The 26628-nt window shown below is 43.2% G+C and overlaps 1 protein-coding gene across 1 annotated transcript in view; it reads right to left on the bottom strand.

Moving 5' to 3' along the window:
• The window catches only part of LOC136675913 (rho guanine nucleotide exchange factor 2-like), a 61371-nt gene extending 36860 nt beyond the window's left edge, over positions 1 to 24511 (bottom strand). The window contains exons 1-7 of the mRNA XM_066652717.1: positions 24307 to 24511; positions 20190 to 20251; positions 19675 to 19955; positions 15842 to 16016; positions 15252 to 15363; positions 13502 to 13541; positions 13226 to 13379 (exon numbers count right to left, since the gene is read on the bottom strand). Coding sequence (XP_066508814.1) covers positions 13226 to 13379; positions 13502 to 13541; positions 15252 to 15363; positions 15842 to 16016; positions 19675 to 19955; positions 20190 to 20251; positions 24307 to 24370 — 888 coding nt within the window. The 5' untranslated portion in view covers positions 24371 to 24511. The remainder of the gene's footprint in view (positions 1 to 13225; positions 13380 to 13501; positions 13542 to 15251; positions 15364 to 15841; positions 16017 to 19674; positions 19956 to 20189; positions 20252 to 24306) is intronic.
• Between the last annotated feature and the right edge of the window lie 2117 nt (positions 24512 to 26628).

Here is a 26628-nt window from a genome sequence, read left to right as displayed (position 1 = left end):
CACATTCACTCAAACTGTAAATGTAACACATGCTGTAGATTCAACCTGGATTCACACTGAATTAAAAATCACTGCACAATTATACAGACAGAGGTTATGCACTGAAGATTCTCGCTGTAATAGGATAATTTCACAGTTACGGCCGTCGGACTGCAAAAGCTAAGGAAATGGCAGATTCACAATGGATTAAAATGACAGTAATCACTTTAATTACAGTACCTTCCCAGATAAAACTAATCCTCCTACAGCTGTAATTTGCAGAGTTATGAAGCCCTGGCTCCTCTAATTCCACTCAAACCAGCAGTACGTTAAATATATAGCGATGTACTCTTTCTGTTCATGCTGTTATTAATGGAACAGCGTGCCACCATTATATCTGGTACAAGGGCGCGAGTGTAAGTCACAGTCAGATAGAGGGCCGATTCAGGAGGTGCTCTATGAGACGATGCATGGCACTGAAATGAAGCGCTGGGCACAAGAGAGAGGTGAAGTCAACGCTGCAAGTGCTCCAGTAATAATAAGAGGTTTGTTAGCTCTCTTTTAGTTCTCTGTTTGTGTGTGTGCATGCCTACTGTCTCATGTCTAAGCCCCGGGCCTTGGGTACAATCCCCTCTGTGTCTCCTGCGTCCCCATAGACGATTTTCTGCACTCTCTGCCCCTAGGAAAATGGGCTAAAAAGGGTTCAGCCTATACAGAAAAGTGTCTGGGCATTCTGTCTGGGAGGTGGTGCATTATGAGGAGCCACAGGCGCATTCTGGGGCACTCAAACCAAGAGTATGTAGGTTTTGTCACGTTAAGTATTATTCTTAGCTGGCACAATTAAAAAAAACACAGTTATTTATATATTGTTTCCTTGTTCTTGTTTCAAAATGACTTTATCTGAGCAGGGTGGGGAGGTACGGGTTTAGTTTGATACAAAAATGATCAGGGCCTAAACACAGTCACAGCACACCTCACACTAAACATCAGTCTTTTACAGCATCTCGCGTTTGTTTCATGGTGATAAGCCAAAGATGGATAGTTAGTCTAGAATGTATAAATCCTCCCCAGGATGTTGTTCCAGCTTCCTGAACACCTCTGCTGCGAGTGTGAGCTTAACAGACAAGCCAGCTCTCTGGAGCTCAATTATCCACCTTTAGTTTGCGCACGCTAAACGATTACACAGACAGATGGTATCGCTCAAGTAAATAGTTTAAGCTATGAATAAGCACTCAAAATAGCAAATCTGGCCATGATCAGGACACAGAATGAATCTGAAATCTATCCTATTCTGTCCCAAACTCTGGAAGTGCTTTTCCCTACAGACTGACATTGAAGTTATCTTAGCCATTGTCATTGAGCCACTCATTCAGTGCCCATTTCATATTATAACCGATTGGGTTGGTAATAACTGAACATGTTTACTCCACACCATATAATCTGCACTTTCAATCTCATTTCACATGCTCTTGATGTGAAAAATCTGTTGGAAGAGGAATATCGAAGGCTAAATTCAAGATATTGAACGTCCATCTACTACGACTTGCATATAACGCTAGCATATGTTTTCTACACTTTCCAAAGTACAGAGAAATTTGAGAAAATTGTAGTGTATTAAAGTTGAATTTTTGGGCAAAATAGGGCAAATACAACTATGGAGTGTTCCTTTAACTTCCTTTTACCTCTCTGTTAACAGTAAGAGGTTCTATAAAGCCACAATAGGTGACTGTATTTACTGTAGGCTAATCCACTTCCTTTAAATCCAAAGGTAGACTCACACCTGGTTACCTGACACACCAGCTTTGTCTTTTATTAGGAAATCTCAAAACACACAGGGTACTTCTATAATATGTTACTTGCGCAACCCCCAAAGACAACTGATGAACTTGCAGGGTTTCCATGGCGACTATCACACTCACTTCCTATGCACTAAATACTGAGTCAATATAATCACAGTCAAAACACACTAAAGTATTGAGATATGGCCAAGGCGGAAGAAAGAACTCCATTTATACAGTGTTACGCAAAGTCTGAGAGCCCATGGCCAAAAGTTTGGTTGATTTTCTGTGTGAAAGAACACATTACACAATTCTTCATTCTTTAATATTCTTTGTGTAATGTGTGTGTGTATATATACATAATATATATATATATATATATATATATATATATATAAAACATCAACTCCTTCCATGTGCCATTGACGCGTTGTTGTTTTTTTCCCCACTCATTTTACGGTAAACCCTGACTCTACACCGGGGATTGCCAACGGGTGTCTGTACATATTGTGCTGTGATTGGCTAGGACTTTGTACTTAACCTCAGCGGCAGCCAATCACATCAAAGGGGGCGGGGCTTGTGTAAAAACGGGTGCGGAAAAAAATAACAATGGACAAGGAGCCCTCGCCATGCTTCCTTCCACACGGCATGGTCAGACACATTTAAGATAGGAAAGTGAAATAAAAAAAATGAGGAAAACTCATATAAAACATTTAAAATCTAGTTTAAAAAAAAAAGCATTTATCCGCCCCGAATTAAAGATATATTTATTTATTTTTTAAAAAAGTGCTGCATCGGTCTAAAGAGGAATAAAAAGTACCAAAACCCATGTTAGCTGTCGGTGGACACACACCCGTGTAATAATGTGTATATAAATATCATATAATAATTCATTAGCTGTAAGAGGATGTACACATTAGGTGTAAGTTGAAAGGAAATGCACTGAAAACACCTTTTAATCAGTGATGCTGCATATAAATGTTACACCGAATAAAACTCACCCTGGAGTTGATCTCTTTCATTCTGTCTTGACGCGTTTTTGATAACGGGTCCGTAACACGGGACATGCCGAGCATTTGGACCTCAGATTGAATCTAATTTTGACCGAACCGGAAGCGCGGTGGATTTTCAGTGTGGAGGTCCGAGAGAGTCCAAACCGTGGTTAATCCAGTATTATTATCATGCGTTTACAGCTCTCCATCCACTTTTCTTCCGCTGCTGCAGACACTTTTCTTCTCTTCACACAGGAAACCCCGGTAGCCTCTCTGTCTCTCTCTCTCTCCCAAGCTAATGTAACCACGCCCCCTACGCATCTAAACCGCCCCTTCCTACTTCTGTCCAATCAGAGTGCAGGAGACTGCCCCCTGGAAAGTAACCAAGTAGCCATGCAGCTTCTTTTCCCATTTATACAATTAAAAATAATAATAAATAAAATATAATAACTACAGTGTGCAGTGTTTAATTTTATTTTGTCCATATTCTAATTTTAAGCACATCTGTTTTCTTTAAAGATCATTTCTATTGGTCCCTCTACATTCAAGTTGAATTAGGCAATTAGATTTCCTGTTTTAACCAGTAAAAATAAACTGAAAATTATGAAGAACGTGATGAAAGCCTTCTGTGTCTGAGAATACAGCTGTATCTGTTTATGTAGAGCATGTTTTGTTGACACTGGTCTCAAGTCAATTGCTGTGCAATTATTTCAGCAGATATCAACACCTATTATTTTGCCCCCATCTCTGTGTTTATAGTTTGGAAACATGACAGATTCTGTTAATCGGCCAACATCAACAGACGCTTAAACTGTGAGGTAAAAACAGGCTACGATGCCAAAATATTATGAGAAGTTACACAATAAGACAAGAGCGAGCACTGGTCGAACCTTTACTGGATGGATTTTTTTTTTTAAATATGAAGGGGATGAAAGATTTGTTGGTTCAAGGGCAGGATTTGGAAGAGGCAAAACAAACAAACAAAAAAAAAATAAATAAAAACTCTGTTATTACTGTAGGGCGGCACACGGTCACACAGCTCCAGGGACCTGGAGGTTGTGGGTTCGATTCCCGCTCCGAGTGAGGAGTCTGTGACTGTAGTGTGTTCTCCCTGTTGTCTGAGTGGGTTTCCTCCGGGTGACTGTCTGTAAGGAGTGTGGTGTGTTCTCTCTGTATCTGAGTGGGTTTCCTCCGGGTGACTGTCTGTGAGGAGTGTGGTGTGTTCTCCCTGTGTCTGCGAGGGTTTCCTCCGGGTGACTGTCTGTGAGGACTGTGGTGTGTTCTCCCTGTGTCTGCGTGGGTTTCCTCCGGGAGACTGTCTGTGAGGACTGGTGTGTTCTCCCTGTGTCTGCGTGGGTTTCCTCCGGGTGACTCTCTGTGAGGACTGTGGTGTGTTCTCTCTGTGTCTGCGTGGGTTTCCTCCGGGTGCTCCGGTTTCCTCCCACAGTCCAAAAACACACGTTGGTAGTTGGATTGGTGACTCAAAAATGTCCGTAGGTGTGAGTGTGTGAGTGAATGTGTGTGTGTGTGTGTGTTGCCCTGTGAATGACTGGCGCCCACTCCAGGGTGTATTCCCGTCTTGCGACCAATGATGCCAAGTAGGCTCTGGACCCACTGCGACCCTAAACTGGATACACGCTTACAGATAATGAATGAATGAATGTTATTACTGTAGTTCCCAAGTTGCTGACAGAATTCCCGTACCTTGAAGATTGTCTAGTGCCCCTTTAATAAACCATTATTGTAAATAAAAAACCTTTATATTTGTATACTTATAAATGCTTCTTCACACTCCATCATAAGCCCATCTTTGGTAATTTGATATTTCAGGAGGCAAAAGTGCTTTTTAACTAAAATCAAGGGAAAGGTTATAAAAAGCTATGGATATTGCACACTGACCACCAGAAACTGCAATGTTTATCTAAAAGCTGTGTTCAGTTTGTGATACATGTTTAATTAGACGGAATACGTACCTGTTAAAAACTACAACACCGTACCATACAACAGAGGACTAAAGTTTATGTGATAAAGGCTGATGTTTGGCTGATAGGAAACCAACAAAAACACAGCCTCGTCTAAAGTTAGCCAGGGAGGGCACGCCCTGCATTTTAGAGACTCAAAAATGGCTTCAGTCAAAAAAAGCCACTTCTTCTCACTGGGAATTTGCAGAAGTACATATAGCATTGTGGACGTGTTTACTGACGTGTTGCATTCAGCTGGGTAAAGCTAGATGGTCCATGCCTCAAACTACAGCTTCTGTGTGATATCTCTCTTTCATTTATTTGTTACTTTTATGAGTTATATTCTGCATCTCTCAATCTCTCTTCATTTAAATGAAGTTAAGTTTAGTGGTATATCTCAGAACCCAGGGTCAACAAGACACGGTCATGTCAAAGGCCCTAAGCCCATATGCAGGTCATCATTTCTCTAATGTTCACAATGAATGGACCAATGAACACTGTAAAATATTTAAAATATGTTTTTTCCCAAATGTGTTGCACCACAGAGATATGAATGTTCATGACAATGTCCTGACAATAACCAAACCCTTTGAGATGATTGAGCAACTTAACCCAGTATGATGCAAGTGTGTGATGATTTAGGCATGCGGCTTGCACAATGCTATTGAGTGGAGTGTACTGTACGTATCAGTTACTTCTGAGTTTCATTAAAGGTGACGTTCAGGATTGTAAAAAGACAGCTAACTGCGTTCCCGAAAGTGTTACAAAACTAAACAATATAAAAAGTTACAATTCAAACAGTGAATAAAAACGTACAGCCATGTTTTACTTCTCAAACATACCATTCCACCTTAAAAGACGCTGAGCTTTGGAATGTAAACAAACTGACATTCCCCACAATTGTAGACGTCTCTTTACCCTGTAGCTTCAGTAAATAAACACAAGAAGCAAACTTCAGACACTAAATATTTCTTCACTGATTGGTTGGTTACATTTGCATCTGGTGGAGAGTTGAGTTTCTCAACAAAGCTTCACTTTACTTTATCAGAGCCTATTGTCTCTCATTATAAGGCCAGTGAAATCATGATTTAACCTTTAAACATTGTTTTCTCAGGTTGTGTTTACTCTCTGTGGTTTAATATCCTGCTTTGTCTCATTTGAATCATGAATCTAATTGCGTGTGTAAACCTAGTAGCATCCGTTATGGCCAATGATAAAAGCACAATTTAATTTTCCCTGTTACAGCATACTAAAGCAAGAGAAAATCTAAGATAAAATGTCTGATAATTAAAAATAAAAAAACACCACAACAATACCTACCTCTCCCGGTCTAAAAACGCCCTGTTCATAATGGCCGGTTTCAGCACCTATCCCTTTAAAGCATAAAGAGCCACTCGCTGGTCAATCCGACCTGAGCGCACAGTAGTGAGATGCTCAGGGTTTTGGAAGTTTCCTGCAATTCGTTTACTTTCCCCCTCTCGTTTTCTCCATTTTTACTCAGCGCTCTTATTCCTCCATGTTTGTTTTGTTGCATTTAACCTAGTCTTTGCACTCTCACATAAATGCAGGCCCATCTCTGTGATTGGAGAGACTCAGACGAGTGGGTGGGGCTATTCTAAAATCGGAATACATTATAGATATATACATCCTCTACTTTTTCTTCTGGTTATTGTCGAAATGTGACAACTTATATGGTCTACAAAGAAAAACATGAGACAAGACTGGACATTATGGAGGAGTCTAATCCAGTCTAACCATGCTCAATCAAACATTTTCTAGACGTTTATGCAGCCACCCCACCATTGGGCTATAAATCCGCAGCAAAGACATTTTAGATAGGGCATATTCTGATGAACCTTTGCCCATTTTGTTGCGTATGATGTTCCCCAGACTGTGTTTATGATAATGCATCATGTTTGGTGGTGGAATTATGCTAGCTAATATCATCCTCTTGGCATTACAGCCCACTTCAACCTGTCTGTTGGAAACCCCACAGTAACCCACAGCTATAGACTGAACAGATATCTCTTTCTCCTTCTCTCTCTCTCTCATGAGTCACTTTCCATTCACCCTCTTCTTTTGTACGGCAGTCTAAAGTTGTCTTTCTCAGATGCCCACGCATCGTAAGCGGAGGTAAGACAAGACAGGTGTTGTGTATGCGAGACTGTAAAAGACAGAGGACAACAGAAAAGAGGGGGCGCTGTCTGTGTGGGGTTTCATCCCTGATCCTATTTTCAGCTTTGTTCTTGCTCTTAAAGCCTAGAGCCATGGTCAAGTCTCTTTAGAGACTGTCAGCAAGCATTAACAACTTAAAAGTGCTTGGCCACTGTTGCCTTCCTTAGGGTGAAGATCATTAAACTAAAATGCCTATAATTTAGCCACGTGTAGGAATCCTCACACCTCCTGACACACATTATAAGTCCCACACACTTCTAATGAGTGAGTTCAGCTATTCTAGGCAGCAGTCATTACTGACGCGTTACGGAAATACTGTAATTTAAAGTTCAATTTGAAAACGTTCACCTTAATGCTAGCTCTTGAGAGACGGTCACTTGTCCCATTAGATCAGGACTGGGCAATCTTATCCGCAAAGGGCTGGTGTGGCTGCTGGGTTTGAGTCCTTTCAGGCCAGAACGCACCTGATTACACTCCTTTAATTAGCTGGTCTCAGTAAAACAACTGATCATGTGACCTTCTGCGAGATTCATTGGAATGGTGTACTCTGCATCGATGTGTGAAAGCTCTGCATTGTGCTGTGGAGTGTTACAAAGTGTGTTAGGTTTGTGGGTTGTTAATGAAGTGAGATAGAGTGCAGGTGTCTGTCTGAACACACACACACACACACACACACAGAGAGAAAATGAGACAGGAGTAAGAAACGAGAGAGAAAGATATGGCAAAATATAGCATAGCAATATGTCATTTTCTGTGACCTTCAATTCAACCAATCCTTCTCTTTTTCCTAACACCTCAATTGTAACAAATTTGCAAGTGATAAAATGACAAATACAGCCTTTTTCCCATCAAACTGACTGTGGACATCAAAAAACACCATTTCCCGCCCCGCCCTACAGTTGCACAAGTTTTGTTTCATTGATAAGAAAAGGAGCACTTGGGATTTGCATCACTAATTTAACGCGTGTCACATCTTGCTGTACTTCAGTAAAACCCACATAATTCAACATGATTCATGAAGCCATTTGGGCAAATACGGCTTGGACATGCATTCGTGGATTAGTTTAACTTCCAACATGAATGTGAAAACCATTGCGCCTTTCCGTATGAGCGCGAATGCAGCTCTGGACTAACAAATAACATCTGCTCAGGTTTTTAATATGGTACACAGGCCTTTCCCAGGTCTGGGCCTCAGCTAATGCAGGTATATACAGGGCTGCTTATCTCCCTAACATACACTTTTAGAAATTATAGTTATTACAAGCAATAACAGAAGCCTGGGGTAACTCACTATTAGTCATTTCTCACTCATAGGTCAGTGGAACATTCTTTAGTGCCATTTTGTTTCTGTAGAAATCTCTCCGTACAGATGTGATAAGTACACACATTTATAAAACTCACTGACGAATGGCATTCACGTGTTTACACTTAACTTTTGTTACATAAGCCTTTCACGACGGCAGATAAACATTTAACTTTAATTATTAAAACAACCGTCCATTGTCATTATACTTTGCGAAATGAAATGACATAATTCCATTATAATGCCTTTAAAATGCTTTGGATTTACATAGGTTTGTGTCACGCTATTAAAGGCTCATGAAGGTGTTAGAAGTCGTATGAATGCTGCCTTTTAAACAAGTGTAGCCACTGACTATAAACGTGAATGTGAAACCCACTATGGGATTAAATACATAGTTCAGTAACTGCATTAGAAAACCATTGGGAGGAAACACGTTCATGTCACAAAAAGAAAAAGAGTCAAAAGCGCCATCACCATTTTTTTTACTGGTTAAGCTTTAACATCCAGTTTATCTTCTGGTCTAATGAGATGCACTACTTTTATTGACACGTCTATAATATTGGACTGAGACGAGTAAACAGGACGGTTTATTACTATACAACCGAAAATGAAGCAGTGCTCCCTGATAATGCTAAGCAAATTTGCTCTGATAATATTTTACAGGGGTCTGTACACAACCTGCTGCAGCCTTTATTGAGTTTAATATCCGCTGCAGGGCGCTAGGGTTTGTTTCGTGTACAACTCTGTGTCCAGATAAATCCTAGAGGAGGATTCTGAGCCAGGGATGAGCTGAGAGAGATGTAGATGGAGAGAAAGAGACAGAAAGAGAGGGGGAAAAAAAGAGAGTGAGTGAGCAAGAGAGAGAGAGAGAGAGAGAGTGAGAGAGAGAGGGAAGGACGGAGGAGGGGGGATGGGACTTGTCGGCCTTGCTGATGCAATCCTGCCACCCGAGGAAGAAATTGCCCAGCTGTGAGTGAGAGAGCTGAGAAAGAGGGGGGAAACTGCAGGAAGGGGGCAGTTCTCAACCCTCTGCAGCCTGAATGGCTTAACTTTAGCACACAAACTCTACAAAGTTCACACAGTCTGGAGACGACACTCTCACTACCACACAAACACGCCACTTTCACATTAAAACGCAAAATCACAGAGGTTGCCAGATTGAAGCCATTGAAAAGTGAAGAGTGAGTATATTTTACTGTCCAGAAAAACACGTATCGCAAAAATGACAAATTTACAGAAGGCAAAAAAAAAAGGTCCTTGCTTTTACTGTAAGTTAATGTAAAGATATATATATATATATTATGCCACATTTCCACTGGTCCATTGCCTGTGGAAGTTTCTCTCAATGTCATAGCCATCTCCTGTGTTCTAATGATGTAGAAAATAAATATATTAAATAAAAATATAATATAAAATAAAACACCACACTCCTCACAGACAGTCACCCGAAGGAAACCCACGCGGACAGAGGGAGAACACACCACACTCCTCACAGACAGTCACCCGGAGGAAACCCACGCAGACACAGGGAGAACACACCACACTCCTCACAGACAGTCACCCGGAGGAAACCCACGCAGACACAGGGAGAACACACCACACTCCTCACAGACAGTCACCCGGAGGAAACCCACGCAGACACAGGGAGAACACACCACACTCCTCACAGATAGTCACCCGGAGGAAACCCACGCAGACACAGAGAGAACACACCACACTCCTCACAGATAGTCACCCGGAGGAAACCCACGCAGACACAGAGAGAACACACCACACTCCTCACAGACAGTCACCCGGAGGAAACCCACGCAGACACAGAGAGAACACACCACGCTCCTCACAGACAGTCACCCGGAGGAAACCCACGCAGACACAGGGAGAACACACCACACTCCTCACAGACAGTCACCCGGAGGAAACCCACGCAGACACGGGGAGAACACACCACACTCCTCACAGACAGTCACCCGGAGGAAACCCACGCAGACACAGGGAGAACACACCACACTCCTCACAGACAGTCACCCGGAGGAAACCCATGCAGACACAGGGAGAACACACCACACTCCTCAGACAGTGAATATGAATTTATGTCTTATGTCCCCCTGAGCTGTTAATAAACACAGATACATTCCCCCAAGCTCATAAATTTCCTACACACATGAGTTCCAGATGTGCAGGCTGTAGTATTGAAACACATTCGCCTGATTTTATGCGACTAGATCAGAGTCCGCACCTCAGGATTACTACAAGGTGATTTACTTTGATTTACTTTTTACTACAAGGTGATTTACCATATGTGAAGTGCTATGTGTAGAAGAAGTAAACATACAACAGAAATAAATCTCTTTCATACATTTGGTTCGCAATGTTCTGACGCTAAAAATGATTTATCGCGTCTTGAATAAAAGTGCCATTGTAAAGTCAGTGATGGATATGCACCAAGGCAACTTCACTGGACGTCGCTGGGCAATAAACTTCTCTGTTTACTCATAGTTTTCAGTCTTATCAGGATTACCTCTTCATGAAGCTAACGACACTGGAAGCTGAAGTCGAATGCAGTGCATAAACTGAGCTGGAGTTCCTTGTTACAGAGTGATACCAAAACAGAGGTTTCAAAACCAAAACAGACCTCTAGCACCAGTCATTCTGAAACCATTTCTATTTGTGAAATGAATGTGCATTTATAGAGTCCTGAGGTACACTTTTTGTCTGTGTATTCTTGTCCAATAGAACTGAGGCTCAAAGCCTGAGGGAAGGGAAGAGAAAAAAAAAAAAAAACACAGACGGCCGGCTACTCCCAATAGACACACAACATTTTGAAAACAGTTTGGAAAATATTTCTATAGGGATGCTTTGGCCAAAACTCTTAGTGCCTGCTAGTGTCTAATTAGCATCAATTCATGTGCTGATGCTTATATTTATTTGCTATTTTCAAATATATGTATGGAATTTTGTATGTCAGTAAATGACAAGAAATATGATGAAAAAATATAAAAATCTATGACAATTTCTATTCCAACATTCTTTTAAAATCTATACCACCCTCAGATAGCTATAAAACACACTAATGGTCCTACCAGATGTACACACACACACACAGAGAGAGAGGAGAGAGAGAGAGATATGTGGCAGGCCAGTGGTGTTGGCAGATTCCACGTGCTCATTTCCTGGTAGGAGGAGACTGTAAGGAGGAGACTAAGCAGCGCTGTCAAATCACACCGCTCCACACAAACACACAGAGAAAAAACACACACACACACACACACACAGGATGGTGTCTGAAGCTAGAAATAGATCTAAAATTGTAATCTTCTTGTTACAGCACTCTTCTTGTTCAGCTGATGATGTCATTGTTTTATTTGAAAAAAGCTGACCGCGAGCAGAACGCAACACTCAGCCGCCCAGAGAATAACAATGCAATAAATGATAAAAATTGAGTTTAAAATAACTACTTAAACACGTACCCTAAATGTACACCACGTTCAGAACTTAATAAATCATACAGTAACTGATTGATCTGAATATCAGTGGCTATTAAAAAGGAGAATCCACATTAACTCACCCTCACACGTATATTCAGCACTTCTCTATTCACTCGACGCAAATGTATATTTTTACACAAATAAAAACAATAATAAACCAAAAAGACAAGTGTATAAAGCAATGCAGAGTGGTGGAGCTCTATCCAGTACTTTTGAGATGAGCTGGAGTACACTCTGAGGTCCAGAACTCATCATTCAACATCAGAACCAGACCTCACTGATGTTCTTGTTACCAAATGCCTTCAAATACTCACAGCAATGTTTTAAAGTATTGTCTACATATTTTAACACAAATGAGTAGAGGCTGTTAATGCAGGAAAAACCTTAAATAATGTCTGATTTAAGACAAAAACCTGGAACACACACACACACACACACACACACACACACACACACACACACACACACACACACACACACACACACACACACACACACACACACACACACACACACACACAAAAAAGACATGGCTGCCCCCTCCTGGTCAGACGACATCAATACACCAAGCTACCGTTCTCAGTTCACAGTCAAGTCCAGCTTGTTCCATCAGTAAGAAAAATCAAACCTGTGCCTGCATACAGAATTATCATCAAAAGATTGCTCTAATAGCTTCACAACACTTAGTCATTAGTGTTCAACCAGAGCTCCTTATTTCAGTGCAGTTTGAGTTTTCTTCTCCTCTTTGTTTCATACACAGTTTACAAGAAACCAGGCAGCTTCCTCTACACTGAATGAATGCAGGGGAAGGGGAAGTCCACCCCTCTCTCTCTCTCTCTCTCTCTCTCTCTCACTCACTCCTCCCTTCTCTCTTTCCTTCCCACACTCCCCCTCCCTCGCCCTCTGTGCTGTCAAAACAAAACTATTACATCTCGATTCTTTTAATGACATCACTGAAGTCTGTTCCTTACATTGTGTTGAACGTATGACTCGCTCTGATCAGTCAGTTAACACCTTCAAGGTGCACCCACTGCCTAATGTCCATAATAAAATAGACCAGTAGAAAAGGTGAATCTGTGGAGCAGCAGCACACAAGCCAGAGGTCACCACAGTCAATGTTTAGCTTTGCCATTTGGCCGTGGAGCGTTAAAACTGCATTGTGAGGAATGATGCCCCTGGGATTCGGACCTAATCCTCCTACATCAACACCTACCCTCACTAACGCTTCCAGAACTGTCAACAATGGTTTAACATCTCAGTGGAGAACCTTGTCAGTTCAGAAACAATAGAAAAGAGGCGCAGACTTCCTCTTAATTTCAGAGGAAATGCAGAAATGGTGAATATAATATGTATGTATTAGTCATACATGTACATATATGGTGTTTGACCTGCCTTCATTTGCATAAATTTGCATAAATACACAGCACCGTCCATGTGCATTTTATTTTATATATATATATACACACACACACACACACACACACTGTAACATTAATTAATTAATTAATAAGCGAACCCAGTTTGATCTCAACTGTGTGAAACTGTGTCTTACCTTGCGGTTGCCGGCCATCTTGCTCAGGAAGCTGAAACTACGTACGAGGGAGCGCAGGCTGCCGGACTTTTCTCCGTTGTCCTGCCTCCGAACCCCTTTACCCTCCGTCCTCTCCTCACTCCCCCGCAGCTCTCCACACAGCTCCGCATCCACACTGACAGAAAACACACACACACAACTCTGCACTCAGTGGCTACCAGAGAGTTTGACTTGCCATATAATGCCTTTAACATCTCAGCTCCATCTCTCTCTCTATATAAAAAAGCTTAGGCTTACCTCTGTGTGGATCCTCTAGGCAAAGAGTTGAGGGAGGACTCTGTTTAAAACAATATATATATAAGACACAATCCTCTATTCAGTCGCACAGAAGTCCTTAAACACAGTCAATGACCTATAGCCCCTCACACATGAAACGTCACTCTAAATAACTGAAGCTCTTGTGATCGAATTCTCAATGCAAACGCTAACTCTTGTACAACTGAAACACATTAATTCATGAGTCCTCACAAGCTCCTTTAGAGAAAGAGAGGGATGTGAGAAATGAGCAGTGTGTACAACTTAAGGGCGCTAATGACAAACTCAGCAGAACAAATACAGGAAGACCGCTTCCGCATAACTGCACATACACACTACATGAAGTACTCACACACCAAGACACGCTAACACACTGTGCTAAGATACTACACGAACCTACAGCCTGATGAAAACACAAAGAGGGAAATGGTCCTCAGGGAAGACGCGCATTCAGTACTGTGTTAAAGGAAGAAACCACCCTTAATTCACTTTATTTCCAGGCAGATGGCTATTAAATACATGTTTTGCAGAAGACTAAATCACTTTGGTGTCCTCAAGTTTCCAAAAACCCATTAAACTTAGAGGAGAAAGAACAAAGCCTTTAAGTTGAATCTAACCAAGAACAAAAGTTAAAACAAGAGTTAAAAATTGATTTTTTTATATACACATTTCATGATTTTATATTATATTATACATTCATTCATTATCTGTAAGCACTTATCCAGTTCAGGGTCGTGGTGGGTCCAGAGCCTACCTGGAATCATTGGGCGCAAGGTAGTTATACACCCTGCAGGGGGAGCCAGCCCTTCAAACACACAATCACACCTACGGACACTTATTTTGAGTTGCCAATCCACCTACCCGTTCCAGGTGACTGTCTGTGAGGAGTGTGGTGTGTTCTCCCTGTGTCTGCGTGGGTTTGCTCCGGGTGACTGTCTGTGAGGAGTGTGGTGTGTTCTCTCTGTGTCCGCGTGGGTTTCCTCCGGGTGACTGTCTGTGAGGAGTGTGGTGTGTTCTCTCTGTGTCCGCGTGGGTTTCCTCCGGGTGCTCCGGTTTCCTCCCACGGTCCAAAAACGCACGGTAGGTGGATTGGTGACTCAAAAGCGTCCGTAGGTGTGAGTGTGAGTGTGTTCTCCCTGTGAAGAACTGACACCCCCTCCAGGGTGTATTTCCGCCTTGCGCCCAGTGATTCCAGGTAGGCTCTGGACCCACCGTGACCCTGAACTGGATAAGGGTTACAGATAATGAATGAATGAATGAATGTTATATTATAAAAAAAATAAGAAAAAAGAAATTTAATTTATTTGGTCTTTATCTGGTTTAATAATTTTTAAAAATATACCATAGCTTTATTTATTGAGCATCTGTATCATAAAAAATTAATATTAAAAGAAAGTTAATATTTTATCCAAAAATACCATATTTTTGATTATGTGAATGGAACTGTAACATATCTGTGTAGCCTAGGGTCATCTGAAAATAAATGTATGTGACTGCACTCTCCTTGTCTATTTTGAATATTTAATGATCTGCTAAATTTGTATTTTTTTAAGAAATGGGTGCATACACCATACTGAACCTTAGGCATGCTCAGGTATAAAAGTCAGTTTACTTTGTGAGAAATTACAGTACGTTCTGTGAGAGTGAGCAGTAGTCCACCGTGAATTAGTGAGAGATTTTATTGGCCCTCTCTCAGTGTGCATTGTTGACTTAAGCACCGTGGCTGGTTTACCTTGGGCGTGAGGACGCGGGCGCTGGTTGGTATGGGCTGGTTGGCATTTGCTGGGTATGGCACAAAGCGACGGCACTGAGGCACTGTAGCCCTGCTTCAGAGTGGCTGCGTCCTATAAAACACACAAAAGCATGAATCGCACTCAGAATACACACACACACACACATACATACATACACACCCACAAGACAGATACACTGGTCCCAAATCACACAACAGCCACATGCACACAGACATATGCACCGCTTGGTGTCCAGGGGTCATATTTCAGACTCTCCAGTGCGTTCCTTCAATCAAACTGTCAAATTATAGCAGTTGCTTCCTCAAGTCAAAGCTGCGTAGGTTGCTAATCATTATCACAACGTAGGCCTTGTGCAATACTGGCATTGCAGATATAGGACGTGGAAATGTGTAAACCCTGCAACCAACGGCAAGCAGATGATTTTTGTGGGTGTTGTGATGAATCAAAGTTTTCACTTAATCAAATAAATGTAAACTGGGTTGAAACAATGCAGGCCAATTAACCATGCCACTATATCTCACAACCATGACACATAACTCTATAATCACCTCAAATGAAAATGACATACCGCTGTGAAAGTGAATATCTGGGAGTCTGAACCTGCCTCCTCCTCAGCAAGAGACAGCAGAGACTCCATATCCTCTGCGTAGTGGGTTATAGGAGCTCGCCTTGGGTCCCGTGTCCCAAGACCCCCGTACTGAACCTTCTCCATCTCCAGAGGGTCCAGAGCCTCAAGACTCACACTGAAAGAAAGAGAAAGAAAATGGTGTTTCATGTGCCATTTTACAAAAATAAATCATCAATAAATAGTCCAGGGCTAAAATCAAAGCACTCCTAGAAAATGATTCATAAAATAATGATAATAACTTGCTGACATCCAGTCAGATACCTGCAGGTCCACATTCTCTGGTTGCTGTTGTTTACATGCTCTCTACAACAAACAACTTCACTCTAAACTGTGGGTTTAAGCTGAAAAAACTTTGATTTCCAGTGTGAGTGCCATACATCATCAAAAATGACCCGTCAAGGATGAGTCTTCTCTCTAGTTACTCACGGATCTAACGAGAAAAACAACCAGTTCTGTCTCTCTTCAAATGCAATGCACTTCCATTCATTCATTCATTCATTCGTCTGTAACCCTTATCCAGTTCAGGGTCACGGTGGGTCCAGAGCCTACCTGGAATCATTGGGTGCAAGGCAGGAATACACCCTGGAGGGGGCGCCAGTCCTTCACAGGGCAACACACACACACACATTCACTCACACACTCACACCTACGGACACTTTTGAGTCTCCAATCCACCTACCAACGTGTGTTTTTGGACTGTGGAAGGAAACCGGAGCACCTGGAGGAAACCCACGCAGACACAGGGAGAACACACCACACTCCTCACAGACAGTCACCCGGAGGAAACCCACGCAGACACAGGGAGAACACACCACACTCCTCACAGACAGTCACCCGGAGGAAACCCACGCAGACACAGGGAGAACACACCACACTCCTCACAGACAGTCACCTGGAGGAAACCCACGCAGATACAGGGAGAACACACCACACTCCTCACAGACAGTCACCTGGAGCGGGAATCAAACCCACAACCTCCAGGCCCCTAGAGCTGTGTGACTGCAACACTACCTGCTGCGCCACCGTGCCGCCCCCAATGCACTTCCAAACGAATGTAAAAGCAACCTGTATCTGTTTTAGTATAAACACAGCATTTACCTTGCTTTTTATTACACGTTCCATGCAAATGTACTGTGGTTGCTGATGTTACACTAAGGAAAACTGTATTGTAATGTAACATAACAATATTAACGATGTATAATCATATTGCCCAGCCCTAACTTTCCATATGTGACAACACACCAACCTTAGAGGCTTTTAATGTGATTGTTCTTCAAACATAACCCACACAAAGCCACAAACCAATCACATCACGATCATCTAATGATTACCTCTCTCCTCTATCACCTCTCTACTTGCAAAGACTCTTCTAAACGGTGCTCACATAGACACAGTAAGGGCCCTGTCGCGACACTTTACCTTTAAATAAAACCCACACACAAATTACTACTGCCAACACTGCCAGTGTCCCGCAGACCACTGCTGATATCACTAAGTAGGCAAATGCAAACAAAACCCCCAGTCCAACGGCCGCCACAAGAGCGAACGCGGCAATCGCGACCCGTAAAAGGATGTTCTCCATTGTGCCCTAAATCTACACTGCTGTTCTATCTTCGCTGGTCTGAGGTAGCACAAAGCTTGACCTCTGTTCACTCTGACAATGGAGTTCAATGTGAGCTGGAACAAAGGAGTGAGAGAGGAGGTGGACAATGGAGACACATAGTTCTCTCACTCTCTCTCGTTTCGGCCCTGCCCTCTTTCACTCCCCCTTTCTAGGGAAAAAAGTGAGGATCAAAGTGTGCAAGGAATTCAGCCATCGATTATTTTCTTCTGGTGCAGGTTTCAGAGGAAAATAACTTTCCAGTAACACCAAGCCTGGATCATATCAATTGAAGAACATCTCTCCAATATTGAAGCCACTAAATCTCAAACCATGGACTGTACTGGAGCGAGTGAATCAGATTTATGATGTAGAATTCACCTTTTGCATGTTCCTTCAATATTCCAGCATATTCCTCACATTCATTCATTCACGCGTGGGTCCAGAGCCTACCCAGAATCACTGGGCGCAAGGTAGGAGCACACCCTGGAGAGGGCACCAATCCTTCCTCGGGGCGACACACACTCACACTTACGGACACTTTTTGAGTCACCAATCCACCTACCAATGTGTTTTTGGACCATAGGAGGAAAACGGAGCATCTGGAGGAAACCCACGCAGACACAGGGAGAACACACCACACTCCTCACAGACAGTCATCAAGAGGAAACCCACGCAGACACAGGGAGAACACACCACACACTTCACAGACAATCACCCAAAGGAAACCCACGCAGACACAGAGAACACACCACACTCCTCACAGACAGTCACCCGGAGGAAACCCCACACAGACACAGGGAGAACACACCACACTCCTCAAAGACAGTCACCTGGAGGAAACCCACGCAGACACAGGGAGAACACACCACGCTCCTCACAGACAGTCATCAAGAGGAAACCCACGCAGACACAGGGAGAACACACCACACTCCTCACAGACAGTCATCAAGAGGAAACCCACGCAGACACAGGGAGAACACACCACACACTTCACAGACAATCACCCAAAGGAAACCCACGCAGACACAGAGAACACACCACACTCTTCATAGACAATCACCCGGAGGAAACCCACACAGACACAGGGAGAACACACCACACTCCTCACAGACAGTCACCCGGAAGAAACCCACGCAGACACAGAGAGAACACAACACACTCCTCATAGAGAGTCACCCGGAGGAAACCCACACTGACACAGGGAGAGCACACCACACTCCTCACAGACAGTCATCCGGAGGAAACCCACGCAGACACAGGGAGAACACACCACACTCCTCACAGACAGTCACCCGGAGGAAACCCATGCAGACACAGGATGAACACACCACACTCCTCACAGACAGTCAACTGGAGGAAACCCATGCAGACACAGAGAGAACACACCACACTCCTCACAGACAGTCACCCGGAGGAAACCCATGCAGACACAGGATGAACACACCACACTCCTCACAGACAGTCACCAGGAGGAAACCCATGCAGACACAGAGAGAACACACCACACTCCTCACAGACAGTCACCCGGAGGAAACCCACGCAGACACAGAGAGAACACACCACACTCCTCACAGACAGTCACCCGGAGGAAACCCACGCAGACACACCACACTCCTCACAGACAGTCAACTGGAGGAAACCCACGCAGACACAGAGAGAACACACCACACTCCTCACAGACAGTCAACTGGAGGAAACCCACGCAGACACAGAGAGAACACACCACACTCCTCACAGACAGTCACCCGGAGGAAACCCACGCAGACACAGAGAGAACACACCACACTCCTCACAGACAGTCACCTGGAGGAAACCCACGCAGACACAGAGAGAACACACCACACTCCTCACAGACAGTCACCCGGAGGAAACCCACGCAGACACAGAGAGAACACACCACACTCCTCACAGACAGTCACCTGGAGGAAACCCACGCAGACACAGGGAGAACACACCACACTCCTCACAGACAGTCACCCGGAGGAAACCCACGCAGACACAGAGAGAACACACCACACTCCTCACAGACAGTCACCCGGAGCGGGACTCGAACCCACAACCTCCAGGTCGCCGGAGCTCTGTGAATGCGACACTACCTGCTGCACCACCGCGCCACCCATATTCCTCACATTCTACTCCTATTTCATATCACTTGTACTGGCACATCTACCTGCGCTGCTCATATTGTGTTTGAGCGCTCATCATCGCGCCGGGCTGCCAGCTGTGTCTGCGGTTACGGGAGGGCTGCCCGATCTGAAGTCCAGCCAGGGACAATTTCAGGCTCATCCTCCGCACGGGGAGAAAAGGAGAAGCCAGGGGACGGCGGGGAGAGCGAGGAGTGGATGGTGACGTTGGTGAGGCAGGTGGAGGTGCCGGACAGGGCACGCAGCGACTGTGAGCCATGTTGGAGTCAGGGATACGGATACGGAGAGGGTGAGGGCTGCTGATCATCTGAAAAGCATCGGAGAGAGAAAATAAAACTGTTTAGGCGTTCACATATTGCTCTGTTGTTTTTTCAGCTACAATTAAGGATATTAGCAGTGGTGCAGTATAAAAGTGTTCAGCAGAAATGAGCTATCAGTGTCGGATTTAAATATCTAGGAAGTCGTTACATGCCAAATAGCTTTAATATTAATATCAACTCTCAGTAGAGCAACCCTGTGATAAGTGTGATAATATACATACCATGTGCATCAACTCAGGTTCAGGTCTCAGGGTGTTGTTGGACAGGGAACCGTTGCTGCCCTCTAGTGACCAAAGGAAATAAAACACGTTAACAAACAAACACAGGTTCATTTACACTTAGTCTTCATTTTAGCAGTCAGTTGGTTGACATTCTCAAAGACAGTACACTTGCTTTTGTAATTCCTATTTACTATCAACTCCACTCTACTGCACCGCTCTGATGATCTATTATTGTCACGCACCTGTTGTTGCCTTTGCCTCTCAAGAAACAGTTAAACTAGTGAAGTTAAATAGCTTTGCGTATAATAATCATGTTCATAAGTCATTTTCACTTCCTGTTTATGTTGAATCAAGCTTGAGACTTGAGAGATAACTGGTCATTCAGGTGCGGCTGGCCACATACTACAGCAAAATAAAAGCAAAACTATTAGATGACGATGATTCCATTGAATACAAAGTGGAAATAGGAGGCAAAAGAGATTAGAACTAACTGAGATAAGACGGTATCTTCAAATTCAGGGGAGGCCCAATGTTCTCGATACTGGAATATTACAACTTTATTTAAAAATCAGTAACATTTAATATACTTTTACAAACTACAAAAGTTTCACATCAAAACGTTGCCACTGTCAACGTAGAATCACTTTGTTCATTTGTTTAATGTGCACTTCAGTCAAACAATGATTTAGAGCTATCTGAAGATAACGTTTTGTTGCAACACCAGTGGCATTACGTTGCCTGTATCATGTGCATTACAGTAAACACATGGGGCTTGTTTTCAGCGCCTTCTCCCATAAGACCACAACTTTCTATAGAGTAGGATTCATAGTGAGGCAAACAACAAGGAGAAAGTGGGCTACAGCAGTAGGCCTCGGTACACAGTGATCAGTAAATCGACTGTCTTCATTAAAGCTTTTTTTTAAAACAGTACACACCTCATAAGACTGGTTAGTCCGCCTCTAAAGATCAAGATCAAAGGTCCCCATCACTGTCAGCAGTGTGTATACAAGCATTTATACACATAGCCCAAGCATATCAGTTCAATTCAAGACTGTATTCCCTTAAAAAGACCATATTCAGACAAACTGCCATTCATTATACTTTATTTAAATATGAATCCACTCTTTTGTGAAATAAAATCCTCTGTTGGTTACAGAGGAGGCGGAGTTTGGGGTGTGATACGGACGTGGGATGGCTACTGAAAAATGTTGGACAGGATTCTCCTGACTCCACGTCCGCTCATACAAGGCATTACTGAGCAGAGCTGAGATAAGAATGAGAGAAACACCAGCTCAGAGTGGTACCACACCTCCACGCCAAAAATCTCCAACTGACATGGAAATATCTCCGTGTTTAGGTGTGTGTTCACGTCTCGGACACCAACAACACACAGAACACACCTCTGATGAGTGTGTGAAAGTGTGGATAATTGTGATTAGATATTAATGGAATACTATCATTTCCTAGTAATTCAGGACAATTTCTGTTGGTCACCCCCACGCAGTGTGGGACATTGGGGGGAGGGGGGGTGTGTAGCTCATCAACCTGTTTTAAACGGGTGTGAGTGGGTTTTGATGACGTAACCTAACTAACAAGAAAAGCTAAAGTTTATTTTACTTGATGCTAGATCAAGATAGAAATCTGAGACACAGTTCACCGGGACTGTTCACTCCGAAGTAAACAAACCCCTGCAGCCATGTCTGGTGCGTAACGCAGAAACATAATATTAAACTACACATGCCATTAACATCTTACACATGCTGATACTGAACAGACGGAAAGTCGGCGCTAAGCACGGTGTAAGTTTACACATCTGCCTGTAATCTACAGCTCGTATGTCTCGTCCAGTAACTCAGAGCACAAAGCAAAGTGTCCGCCAGTGAGGTATAAAACCCCTCCAGCACTGTGGGCCGTGGAGAGGCGAAACTGTGTTGTCTGGAGTGATGGCGTGCCACACAGCATCTGAACTAACCCCTAATTACGTAGCGATATGAACAGCTAAAGACAAACAGCATCTAACAGTTTAGTAGAAACCACCTGAGCTCACACACTATCATAACACCAGTACACCTCCTCACTTGTGCTTTCATGCTAGAATGCAATCAAATCCTTACAGCAATGGTCCAGAAAGTTAGACACTGTTGCCACAGCAACGAGGGGACCACCTACCACTTTAACGAACAGTAGATTCGGTTTTGTCGCACTCCCTACAATTGCAGAGTTTAATTCGTTTTTACAGTCCTTAAATCACGGTGGAGGGAGGAAAAGAAACGGTGCGTGGTTTCCTACCCTCCTCCAAAAGTTACATAGTGCAGTTTCTGCCGTGCTGAAGCTGGAATGGCAAAAACAGAGGGTCTGTTCTCCCTATCACAGATCAGTGAAGCATAACAAATATTTTGTAGTTGTGATTTGAAGGTAAAAAATACTACCTAGTGTTGCTTTAATACCTTTGTTTTCAGATGAAGATGTCTAAGATGTTTGGATATACTGAGCCTAATGACAGCTCACAAGAGTGTATGAGCATGTGAGCTTGTTTATCCATAAAAAGACTACAGTGTACCTGTGGAGGCGGTGAGGACTACTATAAGGGCTGTTTTGACACTTAATGACAGGCATGCAGGAAGTGAGGCGGGGTGTCAGCCGGCTATTCTCGCGCACTCAAAACAACCCCTTTTTGTTCACCTTGTTTTTCTCGGCTGACACTCGGATAAAAACCTGAACGTCTGTCATCGTGACCGGAAACGTTTCCATTTTCTCCTTGACTGCCAGAGTTCATCTAGTTTTACATTTAGAGATACAACATTCAGCAGTTTTCTTAACCCACTACGCTCTACCAGACCAAACTGGATCAGACACAGCAGGGCTGCTTTGAGTTTTAAAAACTTGGTCCAAGGACAGACCACCAGCATTCTGTGACCACTGATGACGCACGTTACAGAAGCTACACGAGCTACTGTCTCTGACTTTACATCTACCAGGCTGACCAACAAGGCTAACAGAGTGGACCGTGAGTGGACAGGGTTACACCACATCATACCAGCTCAGTGGTGGTACAGTGGGGTCCTTAAAATAAAGCTGACAAAGCAGGCAAGCAACAGATAGACTAGAGTCTGTAATCGTAGAACTACAAAGTGCTCCTGTGTGGTCAGTGATGAAACGGACAGTGTGTAGGAACAAGGAAGTCAACAATGTTAAACAATGTACAGTAAATTAAATGAAGTACACAGCTCACACAGTACGTGCTGATCACTCCTCTTTAGTCTTATTGCCACTGCTTTTGCAACCAAACCTAAAACACGCCAACAGGCAGTGACTCGGCCCGAAAGCAAACACTGCAAGTAAACTATTACATCCTTATTCCTCAAGGATCCCGTCAGCTCCGCAAAGCCTTGGAGAAACTTTCACTTTAATTGGCACAGAACGCCTTATCTTTAATAAAATGAATGAATTACAAAAGGAAACAGGCCACATATTGATCTCCATTTTTCTAAATAATTAAATCATTAACACGTAAACAGTGCCTTTGGTTTGACATGAAACGGCTCATTGTTTAGAAGCATTTGTAAATCAAATGTCTGTTTGCATTGCAGCCATCGTGACCTCTGCACCTCTGACCACTGCACTTCCTGAGTTTCTAAAGCTAATGTTGATAAATGGGGCAAAAACCAACATAAAAGATGTTCAAGATCAAAACCTTATCTTGGACCTATTCTAAAACAAAGCCCCATCATCAGGCTCTGTGTGTTATCAGTTACTGTCTCAGCAGCTTTTAGAGGCACTATACTCTTCAGACGTCTGGTTCCTATCTCCAACACTGTTAACACTTCTGAGCTGTAAGATTTAGAATGACACACATAACAATTAAAAAGTATTTTTTCTCTTTAAAACATAGCAGCAGGCTGGTTACTACAACTTTTATGCAGCAGAATAAAACAGAATGACTGTCTATTTGTAACGTGAAGCCTTTCAAATTCCTCACAAAGAGCAGTGTAAAATCTCTTATGTTGTGGTGCTTCAGGGAAAAAAAAAGAGGTATATCCACATATTTGAACATTTTTACCCAAGAAACCGCAGCGAAACCGAGATATGTGACACACACTGAGTGCTCCTGACTCACCTGGGCTTCGTACGCTGTGAGACACAACAAAACTCTTTATCTCCGCTTCCCAAAGCTGCTTCATTCAGGTGAAACAGTGCTGCCTTGACCGCCGTTGGGTTTAACGAGCATTTTGAAGCCCACAACAGCCCTCTTTATTACCCACAGGGAGCCTGAATGTAGCCTGCCCTCGCTGTACCCGGCTCTGGCTAAAACTGACACTCCTCTCAGGTGTCTCCGGCCGCGTCATTTGATCCTTTAGCCCTAAACCGGTTCGCCTCCCCGCGCTCAGGTGCGACTAGTAGGCTGAAACAACTGGGCTGCGTCTCAAACCCCTCACTCGGTCACTGCCCTAGAATCGTAGGGCGCGTTCATATCGAGGGGAATCGAACTGAACAGCCCCTGTGTAAATGACCCCGCCCCCGACCGTTGTCCTCCGTTTATCACAAATACATAATTAATATCACCACCCAACCCTCCCCTTCTCTCTTGTAGCCTGAAAGCTTCACTTTGCAGGGATTGGTTCCTTGGGTTTGTGATGTAAGAAACCTGCTTCTGAATCTGTGGTTTTAGGACTGCTTGTTTGACTTGTTAAATGTTATATGTATGAAAGGTGTGTTGCAATGTATGAATATTGATGCCCTGATGAAGTTCCAAATTCATGTTGCATTTTAACATTATACTGATGTCATATTGTCAACCATAAAATACATTTTGGTTGAAATCTGGTTGGGCGGCACGGTGGCGCAGCAGGTAGTGTTGCCTCCGGGTGACTGTCTGTGAGGAGTGTGGTGTGTTGTCTCTGTGTCCGCATGGATTTTCTCCGGGTGACTATCTGTGAGGAGTGTGGCGTGTTCTCTCTGCGTCTGCGTGGGTTTCCTCTGGGTGACTGTCTGTGAGGAGTGTGGTGTATTCTCCCTGTGTTTGCGTGGATTTCCTCCGGGTGCTCCAGTTTCCTCCCAGTCCAAAAACACACGTTGGTAGGTTGATTGGCGACTGGCGCCCCCTCCAGGGTGTATTCCTGCCTTGCGCCCAATGATTCCAGGTAGGCTCTGGACCCACCGTGACCCTGAACTGGATAAGGGTTACAGATAATGAATGAATGAATGAAATCTCAAAAGGCTCCCTAATTATGGGTTGTGTAACTATGTAATTACAGCTTCTGTTTTTGAAAAGTTGTCTTATTGTTAACCAAAGACTCTAGTGTTGTTTGTGTCTGCTCTTCTAAGGAGAAGACAACTCAGCACACTCAAGGTTAGTATGCAGCTAGGGACATGGGTTGGAAACCCCTAACTACATATTTAGGTGTTCAAGTCTGTCGTGGTGGTTCCCCTTTTATAGCAAAAGCTTGGTAATGAACTTTGAGTGTTTGACAAGGGAAATTATTAAAGTGTGCTGGACTTACCGCAGCTGTGTGGTCACTTGCCCTTTTTGTGAAGTCTTTTCTTATGAGGGTGGGGATTGTGTATCTGTAGCATGGGCAGCATTTGGAATCTACAGTGAAAAGCGTCTTTATTTTTTTCTTCCTCCCTCTTACTCTGTAAGAATGCAGAGCCCTTCAGTGTCAAAATCATGTGGCTGCGATGGTCCAACACCTCCCCGTGTTATTCTACACTAGGACACTTTCACTCAAATGCAAAGGCATTTTTTTAGCAGAGAGGAAAGCACAGATTAATGCAGAGTAATTTATATCATGTCACTTTTATTTGATGTAGTGAAACAATGAATATCATATGCCACTTTATGTGGAAATACCCACCTTTTGACTAAAGTCAGTTTGGTGGTAAAGACACAATTGGGGGAAAATCCCTCTGTAATGGTGAAACAAGATACTCACAAATTTTACAACTGCCTCTCCCATGACTAAGCATGATGCTAGTTAACGTGCTAGGTTAACCAAACAGGATCGGGCATTTAGTGTTCTCCTACAAGCATGTTCAGCTCACACAATTACCGAAATAAACCCTTGTCCAAAAAAACAAAACCAAATTCTGACATCTTGAGTCATTATGTTTACAGGATATCAGCTTAGCACTCTTCATAGCAAACTAGCAACCTGAGCGTTTTGTCTACTCCTGAGCTAGCATGAGGGTTTCCTATCTACGTATCTCCAAAGATAAGGTACAATGAAAGTGCTTTATCTGTCCTTATTGACTATTCTGCTGTCTATGAATCAGAATACGGTATTAAAGCATACATACTGTGCAACCACCCTTTCCGTTTAAATCAATTTTAGCACCACACCTCTCTGAAATCATAAGGAATTTTTGATTCCTTTGTGAATTGCACAGCCAATCAGAAAAGAGATCATGTCTTTAAGTCACAGTAAGAACAGCTGGTTTA

Source organism: Hoplias malabaricus, chromosome X1 (genome assembly GCF_029633855.1).
Source record: "Hoplias malabaricus isolate fHopMal1 chromosome X1, fHopMal1.hap1, whole genome shotgun sequence".
In the NCBI taxonomy this organism is placed as follows: domain Eukaryota; kingdom Metazoa; phylum Chordata; class Actinopteri; order Characiformes; family Erythrinidae; genus Hoplias; species Hoplias malabaricus.
Note: the sequence above shows the minus strand (reverse complement) of the source record. Positions and strands in the feature narration are given on the sequence as shown.